Source organism: Pseudoliparis swirei, chromosome 9 (genome assembly GCF_029220125.1).
Source record: "Pseudoliparis swirei isolate HS2019 ecotype Mariana Trench chromosome 9, NWPU_hadal_v1, whole genome shotgun sequence".
Classification (NCBI taxonomy): domain Eukaryota; kingdom Metazoa; phylum Chordata; class Actinopteri; order Perciformes; family Liparidae; genus Pseudoliparis; species Pseudoliparis swirei.
In genome coordinates this window covers 13,614,577-13,623,122 of record NC_079396.1, presented here as the reverse complement: position 1 = coordinate 13,623,122, position 8,546 = coordinate 13,614,577, and the positions used below count along the sequence as shown (strand labels likewise).

Here is an 8,546-nt window from a genome sequence, read left to right as displayed (position 1 = left end):
TAGTTTGTTCTGAACTCAATAAATATGAAACCTGTCTTTAGATGTGCATGGCTTTACTATCTTTGCGTTCAATCATTGATTATCAAATATAAATCCTGCATGCAGTGTGCATGTATGTATGTATATATGTATATATATATATATATATATGTATATATACAAATACACACTTAACCACCAATGTCTGGTATATAAAGTAATCTATTACATTGTCCACTTAATAGTCATCCATTCAACATGCATTACTTTGAACTATTTTTAAAAACGTATTTACAATTTAAAGCAACTGCAAATATTTGTTATTGGAACTCTGCATAAGTAGCAATTAAAAAGTATTCTGTTTTGGGCGTGGTTCTAACTATTAGACTACATCTGAGTGATTCATTGTTGTTATTACTTTCACAATACAGTTGTATACATTGTTTATCCATGTTACAAACAGGGATCGAACCGCCCCACAGAAAGACGGACCTGCTAACCACTGATCCACAGCCACCACCACATGACTTACATTTGTGGCTTTAGGGTGCAACCTAGTGGCCAAGCTTAAAACTGAACAACAGCTTTACACACTTTCCTTTGGTTTTATCTCTCAGCATCTTCCAATTACACATTAAAATAATGAGGAAGACATGTAGAATAAATCAAACTAGTATTTAATTTCCGTTAATGCATTTAAAATCGTTAAAGCAGCTTCCTCAACGCGTCACCGGCAGCCGGCCAATGAGAGGACACATTTTTAGAGTTGAGCCCGTGATGCTGAAGAACGTACATCTGCTCAGTGTTTTTTTCTCCCCACTAATCATCTCATTCGGCGACGCATAAGAAGGACGACTTGAACCAACGACCATACATCGGATCATCATGTGAGCGTGTGACGACATGACTGACAGGTGGAGCAGGTTTGTGCACATTTTCAGTAACGAGCCATGTTTCTCTGCTTGCTGGTTTAACAGAGCCACGACTGATAGCCCAGCAAAGGTACATGCCACACAGGCCTACGGGTGCAGATGATGTTGTTGCTGATTATAAATATACACATCGCTGCTACCGTGTCCAACATTTACGCAAATGTACAGTTATAGTCCTACACACGTGGCTTTGTTTCGCTGTCGCAGCACTCGCGTGTTTTGGGTATAAACCGATGGAATCCCGAGGTCGACTGGATTATCGTTAGCACAATGAAGGGAAGCATATGGAGAGCTCTTTCTTCAGAATAAACAATTCGTGTTAATCGTTAACTTTTGTTCACCTCATCCGTGAGGCATCAGGTACTGACTGATACAATGTGGCACTGTGAGGCACTGACAAGTGTAAAGTCCATGTCCACAAAGGACTACAGTCTGCAACCAAAAATGACAAACTGAAATCAGATTTTATATTATAGCTTTGTTAAAATGTATGCGTACAATCAATCTGCCGTGAAGACATAGATAAATGTAATGATGATGTGTCAAGACATTTATTAGTTCCATTTTACTGGTATACGCTTTCTGATGTCACATGGAGTCAGTTTACTTGCTACTAACTCAAGTCTCTTGACTTTCGAGACTAGTGAGACACTTGTGTGTGGTCATGTTTTAAGGAAAATATTGTTCTGTGAATGTGGAAGGGGAGAGATTAGGCTCCAGGGGAAATGCTTAACATGTGTTGTAGTCTGGGCCTGAAAAGTGCATTAAATATCATATAAAGCTCTAGCAGAGTGTACTTGCATTGCATCTTTTAATGCACACATTAAAAACATGTCTCGCTGTGCAAGTACTATTGGAGTTTATTGCCTTTTCACACTGATTTGCAATGTAATTATTTAACATTTCAGGTGTGATAGTCCACCAAACTGATCCTAGTGTTGCGTACACATGAAGACATGCTGTAGCTAGGACTTCACCATGCTGGGGGTCAGTCTCGCCATGAAGGGCTCCAGCTCCAGCTGGGCCTTCTACCTGGGCTTCCTGGTGGGGGCCTGCAGTATCTACTTCTTCCTGTGCCAGGTGTGGTTTGAGAGGAGCTACCACATACTGTCAGAAGCTCAGGAAAAAGCCACAGCGGTGTCTGAGAGACCAACCAGCTGGAGGAAAGAGGGAGCCGCTCTCACCAACCCGCTCCACTCTCCCCATGAAGGTAATTTACAGTCTTCCACGCTGGTCCTCTACAGATGAAACTATTTACTATGTGTTGTTTATTCATATCTTTTATGGAAGTCTTTCCCTCTCTTGATCACCTTCCTTTTAGTTATCTTATAGCAGGCGTCATGTCTGACTCTTAACCCGCTGTCCGGCCGTTACCTCGCCTCGGGCCTTAAGTGGAAAAGATCTAATGTTTGGGAACAAAAACTCTGGTGTGGGTCTCTCCAGTTCCTCTGCTAAAACCATGTCACACACGTATAAAACAAAGATGAATCTAAAACAACCGATAAAACCCAAACAGAGTAATCTATTAAAACATGCACCTACTGTGTGAATAAAAACAGAATTTTCAAAGAATGTCCCACTGTGACGCTAGTTCCTTCTACATTAAAACCTTGAGTTTCTGACTCATCAGAGCTACTCTTACAAAATGTCGAGGTAGCCACCAAAAATGTCCGAGACGCACCACACCCAAAACCCCTCCCTCTATTAAAATAATTGAGGCTCAAATGAAGTAAATTACTTATTAAATTGAATATTAAATAAATACTTGAAATTGTGGTTCTGGTTCATCTGGCTGACGCAATGGAAACTTCTCGGTATTTTGTGGTTTTCACACCTAACTGACACCAACAGGAATCAGATTGGCATCCAAATTGAGGGTATTCGGGTCCTAAAGCTGCTCTTCATAACCGAGCGAGGTTCCTAACCACATGGGGTTCCTCCTCCAGTATTGGCTCTTTAGAGCGAGTCCATCCCGGAGTACTTCCAATTCTCCTACATCTATTTTACAAGCCCTAAAAACCATTGATATCCGTCTGTCGGGGAAGCCGACTTCTTAACCTGAAATAAGTGATACAACGGTGGCTATTGTATTAACTTAACCTAGCTTTGCCTTGTTGAACGGGCTTAGACGGTCTTGCGTGTAGATCTTCGGGGGTTACTTAAACTGTTTACTGTCTTTGATGATTTTTTTTAACCTGTTGAGGAATTTTAAACTTCTCAGTACTACTGCAGGAAAGTTGACCATGGTTCTTATTCAAGGTTCATCTACATAGCAAGTAGAAAAAGTGATTAGACATGGAGCACTCATGCTCATGTGTGGAGTGCCGGGGGAGTGTGGCGTTCCTGATTCACCCACACGTACGATCGCTCCACTGCAATCCCGTTAACGGTGTCTTCTACTGTCTGCTGTGCCCCTCTAGATGAAGACAGCCGGGTGGCAGATGCGTTGTATCAGACGGTTCGCGTTCTCTGTTGGGTGATGACTGGACCGTATAACCTGCAGAGCAGGGCGCGCCACGTCAGGGCCACCTGGAGTCGCCACTGCAACGTGGTGGTGTTCATGAGCTCTGAGGAGGACCCAGACTTCCCCACTGTAGGCCTGGGCACTAAGGAGGGCCGTGACCAGCTCTACTGGAAGACCATTCGAGCTTTCCATTATGTCTACGAGCATCATGCGAGTGAAGCAGACTGGTTCCTTAAAGCGGACGATGACACATATGTGGTCGTGGACAACCTGCGCTGGATTCTGTCCAACCACACACCTGAAGAGCCCATCTACTTTGGCAAACGTTTCAAGCCTTTCACCAAGCAAGGCTACATGAGCGGAGGGGCAGGCTACGTGCTGAGCAAAGAGGCCCTCAAGAGATTTGTTGAAGGTTTTCGAACCAAAGTTTGCTCACACACCACACCCGTAGAGGACTTGGCGCTGGGGCAGTGTTTGGAGAAGATGGGCGTTCTGGCGGGGGACTCCAGAGATACTTTGCATCGAGAAACCTTCCACCCATTTGTGCCAGAGCACCATCTAACTGGCAAGTTCTCCAAAAGCTTCTGGTACTGGAGCTATTGTTACTACCCAATTATTGAGGCAAGTCTTTTCACTTGCATTTCATTTCTGAGCTAGAGCTGTGAAATTTTACTACAGTACAAGTTGGTCAAGATGGTTAATGCAAACAAATATACACCATACCTATCAACCTACCATAGCTATGCTGAAAATACTTTGGAATAGGGAGTCCCGTGTGATAATGATAAGACGCATACCATAACATCCCCACTTCGTGTCATGTCATACTAGCCTCTATCCCCATATTTATTGTCCAAATCTATTCTATAAGCTGTCAAAGTGTGTACAATGTCACCATTACACTTGTGTACAGATAGTTTAGAGATGAGACAGACATCCAGTGGATGCACAATAAGCTGCAGTAGATCGCTGGAGATCTTGGCAAACTCAGCACTTTATTTTCCTGGACATTTTAACCTGCTGGAAATTCACTTTGGTCACTGCCTTGTGTATATATTTTGTGTCCTCTGTATATTTAGTATTTACTGTTTTGTGTTTATATTTTATTAATGTGCACCCGCTGCTGTGATCCTGAAATGTTCCCACTGTGGGACTAATAATGGAAAATCTAATCTAATAAGCCTTATTAGAAAAGGGCAAGTCATGTTAGTAGACATGCTGCTGAGGATTAGTTGAAAATCCTTTAATCTCATTATTGTGCATCTGCACTTCAAGTGGGATAATTATTCTTTCGTTGTTTAATGTACAGTAGGGACATATTCTCTAATTCGTAAGTATTGTGCAATATACAGTTTATTTTTCTTTTGATGAATAAAACAAAATGTAAGTGTTCCTCTCATCAAAACAGTTAATGACTAAATTAAGGAAAATATAATTATCTAGCGCGTATGAATGCAGTTGTTGAACCCTCGGTCAATTGAAATAGAAATGAGTTCATTTTAAAGGAGATGATTGCGACAGAAACAGCGTCACATCAACAAAGGGGAAATTGGTCAATTTGGCGCAGATGATGGAACTACTTTGCAATTAAAATGAGAAAATACATGTGAAAGCTGAAATTAATTGCAAAGCATTGCTGAAGATGCAGATTTCCAGTTTGTTCTAATGGTCTGACATTTAGTTTCTGGACATGACTGTTTTTGGTGCAAATCTATGTGCTAACGTGTGTGTTGTCTGCTATGCTTCCTCAGGGTCCACAGTGCTGCTCTGACTTGGCAGTGTCTTTCCATTATGTAGAAGCGGAGCTTATGTACACACTGGAGTACTATACCTATCACCTGAGAGCCTATGGCTACAAGCCACGCTACCGGCCCTCCTTGCTCCAGGGTCTGAGCCTCGGCCCACTCGCACAGACGGCCGCGACGACGGATCTTAAAGGGGTTCAGGAGGTGACCGATGGAAGGAGTCACACAACTTCAGCTTTTTCTGTGAGTGGAAACCAGACTGAAGAAGAGATGGAGTCCGAGACAGGGGGAAAGGACAATCTCGTTACAGAGAACAGAACTGCAGTCACTCAAGGCAGGCAGCGCTGATTCTGTGTTTCAGCTGCGGTGGCTCTGCCTGCACAGTGTGTCGGCGAATGTTCTCTTCTGACGGGCCTTATTCAATCCAATCACAGTATTATTCCAGACAGTATGACAATGTAAGCACTTGCAGTGAGTGGTTAAATTTGAATATGTATACATAAAAAAAGCACAGTCAGACATGTGCTTGAAGAAATGCAGGAAGATGCACATCGAATATTTGTTTTTTGTTCAGAGCCAATAATGCAGCAGATGTGTATCATTTTATTTGTGTGTCACAACTTCTCTTATTTATGGCTACTTGGTTTTTATGATGTTAAATCTGACTGATTTACTTTTCTGAAGTTAAATTTAAATTCTCATCTAATTTTATTTTGGATTTCAGAAACACAGAGCAACATTTCAAATGATTTTCTTTTTGTATTTTATGGCCATTTGTATTTTTTGTCTTTGATTTTCTTTTGAACCCTCTGGTTTAATAGTAAAAGCAGACTCTACTGCCACCAGTGATCCGATATTGTCTTTCTCTTTACCTTTGAGTGATTCAAGTGTCTACTTAAAACCTGCTGTACTTTTTTGTGAACACTGCAGCTTCTGATGAAAACACAAAATCCCATATGTATTTTTTTTAATAATGTAACAGTAAACAATGTAGCATGTGAGATTGAACATGACTGTTTGTTCAGGTTTCAAGCTTGAAGAACAACTCATAAACAGCTTCAGGCAAATGCACTTGTGTTTTGAATGAATAAATGATGTTAAAAAAAATTACGTTTATTTTCAACTTTTAAAGAACAAAGAATAAAATTAATCGTCTCTCACTACTAATCATGTTTTGTCTTCAGATAAAACGAATACAATCTGTGTTATGGTCACTTTCAGAAGCCAGCTGGCAGGTTTACAGTGTGAATCACAGCATTTAGTTGTTACCATAAGACGCTTAGTTCATTGATTGTGTTCTCTGTGATCTTCTGTCTCTGTTGCCAGATATGAGAGTTTCTTCGTAATGAATGTCTACAGGCCCTGTAGAAACCTGCAACAAAACATGCACACATACACATTTATTACTCATGCATTACTTTTTACAAACACATATTCATTTGAGCCAGCAGTGTTATTAAGACAGCAGAAATCTTCAAACCCTCCTTTGCCCCAAATGGTTTTATTCTTTATGAGCCACTTTTGTTGTTGTTGGCAATGTTCCATCTACTGAGTAAAAAGACATTCACCTCAGCCTGCACTTGTTGGGAAACATGCCCCTCCTCTCTGGATACTCTCTCCTCGAGGGACCATTATCTGTGAGAGCAAACATTACAATTTGAGGATATATTCTCTGCATGATGAACACCTTGAATCTGAATGCACATAAGTCCACAGAGCTTTAACAGATGTGACGCTTGTGAATTGCCACACTTACCAGGCTCAGAGTTTCTCCTTCCCATAAGACCAACAAAGAAGTCATGCATCTCCCCTAAAAAGAAGAATGAGAAAAATAAAATTTTGATTTCACTGAAAGCAAGCATAATATTAGTCTCAACGGCCTTACTTTTTTGTGGTGCCTGTACAGCGTTTGCATCTGATAAAAATTAAATAAAAAAGGAAAAAAAAAACTTGTAAAATACAATTCAGATAAAACTCAAATTTAAGAAATCATTTACATTACAAAGCCTGTAATGAGGCTACAGTGCCATTTTAACATGTTTTTCAATGTAATATGTATCATTAATACTATTATTATTATTATTATTATTATTACTATTACTATACACATTTGATCATATTCGGTCAGAAACTCACCGGCAGCTCTTCTTCCCATCAGTCCCACAAAGCTATCATAATCCAAATCGCTAAACCTCTTCAGACTGTTCCTCTTAAGGCTATCCAAGCCTGTGGTCTTCTGGAACTATGAAAAGCACATAATACATATGTCAAAAGATTGTCTGATAATCAGCGCGCTATAGGAAACCTACATCTGAAGTTGCTCTGCGCGATCCGGGCTCCTCGCATCTGGACTGGCTGTGTCGAAGTTTCATGATGAGGAACAGAGTCACCAGCAGCAAACCTCTTCTCATCTTCTCAGCACCACCTGTACGAAAAAATATACAGTGTTTTGGTCTTATTAAGTTGTTTCCTTATTGGCAAAAAATATTGCTGATAATCAGCAACCAAATATGCATTCTGTATAGCCAACTGCATAATTGGTGCGTACAAGCGCGCGGTACAGATTAGAGTATATTGTTGGTGGAATTAGTAAATTAAAGTTTGGATTATCTGGCAATTAACGAGCAAAGACAAACAACAAGGTGACAATAATGTCACGCAGACCCATCTGTTTCCTCTCCAAAAAGGTAACCCACTTCTTCATGACAGAAAAAGACATCTGCAAATAAACGATAAACAATCATAAACATTTGACGTTGAGCATTTAAGATTAATATTTGTCTTTACCTGTTGTTTGTAGAGCAGATAGGTGTCGGGGTATAGGAGTCGTAGAGGAGTCAGCTGCGCGCAGAGTAAAGTGGGAACGGGTAGGTCCTGCAGTGAGATCCAGTTAGGATAAATGAGGAATCCGCGCTTTGGGCTAATAAATAATAGTAGGAAAACCTGCGTAACGCCAATCAGCAACTGGAACGTAGGTGGAGTATCAGGACTTACATCACACTATGCTGAAGGCTAGTACTCATTTATGGGCATTGGTGGGAGCTGTTGCCTCCCAACCACACACACCAACTCCACCCCCATTGCAAAAAAAGGAAATAATAATAACGTCTCCAACGTCACGATGACATAGGTTTGAGGACTTGAGCCCTTCCATGAACATATTTGGGAATTGTCTTGAAGACACTTCAATCTGGCTTGGAACAAAACATCACCTATTTTTAATTCAGATAATTTGGTCAGAGATCAATCTGAAGTGTATGTTGAAAGTGCAGCAGTCTCATTTCTCCAGCTCCGTCCTCCTCACATGCTCCTCTGTGCCTTTCCACTCTCTTGACCAGTTGACAGGGTCACTGGCAAGATACTGATCTTTTTAGGAAGTAATTATATAGACAGCAGCTGCGGTCTCTATAGAAGATGGTGATGTCC

The 8,546-nt window shown here is 40.9% G+C and overlaps 2 protein-coding genes across 2 annotated transcripts; one reads left to right on the top strand and one right to left on the bottom strand.

Annotated features, from left to right (window-relative positions):
* Positions 1–759: 759 nt before the first annotated feature.
* c1galt1la (core 1 synthase, glycoprotein-N-acetylgalactosamine 3-beta-galactosyltransferase 1, like a) lies at positions 760–6,287 on the top strand. The gene is made up of 4 exons (XM_056424133.1): positions 760–902; positions 1,820–2,121; positions 3,332–3,996; positions 5,127–6,287. The coding sequence occupies exons 2-4, from the start codon at positions 1,890–1,892 to the stop codon at positions 5,466–5,468; spliced, it is 1,239 nt and encodes a 412-aa protein (XP_056280108.1). The 5' UTR covers positions 760–902; positions 1,820–1,889; the 3' UTR covers positions 5,469–6,287.
* A 77-nt stretch (positions 6,288–6,364) lies between these two features.
* tac3a (tachykinin precursor 3a) lies at positions 6,365–7,982 on the bottom strand. The gene is made up of 7 exons (XM_056424134.1): positions 7,908–7,982; positions 7,430–7,545; positions 7,257–7,362; positions 7,006–7,035; positions 6,877–6,930; positions 6,689–6,755; positions 6,365–6,492 (listed from the first exon to the last, which is right to left on the bottom strand). Exons 2-7 carry the CDS (start codon positions 7,529–7,531, stop codon positions 6,474–6,476), a joined length of 378 nt encoding a protein of 125 aa, XP_056280109.1. The 5' UTR covers positions 7,532–7,545; positions 7,908–7,982; the 3' UTR covers positions 6,365–6,473.
* Between the last annotated feature and the right edge of the window lie 564 nt (positions 7,983–8,546).

Excerpts from the sequence above, each read along its gene's own strand:
- tac3a (XM_056424134.1), bottom strand. The coding sequence starts at position 7,531 with ATGAGAAGAGGTTTGCTGCTGGTGACTCTGTTCCTCATCATGAAACTT. Across the intron at positions 7,363-7,429 it reads CGCGCAGAGCAACTTCAGAT|TTCCAGAAGACCACAGGCTT; the intron begins GTAGGTTTCCTA and ends TGCTTTTCATAG. Across the intron at positions 6,931-7,005 it reads TGTACAGGCACCACAAAAAA|GGGAGATGCATGACTTCTTT; the intron begins GTAAGGCCGTTG and ends TCTTCTTTTTAG.
- c1galt1la (XM_056424133.1), top strand. The coding sequence starts at position 1,890 with ATGCTGGGGGTCAGTCTCGCCATGAAGGGCTCCAGCTCCAGCTGGGCC. Across the intron at positions 2,122-3,331 it reads GCTCCACTCTCCCCATGAAG|ATGAAGACAGCCGGGTGGCA; the intron begins GTAATTTACAGT and ends GTGCCCCTCTAG. Across the intron at positions 3,997-5,126 it reads GTTACTACCCAATTATTGAG|GGTCCACAGTGCTGCTCTGA; the intron begins GCAAGTCTTTTC and ends ATGCTTCCTCAG.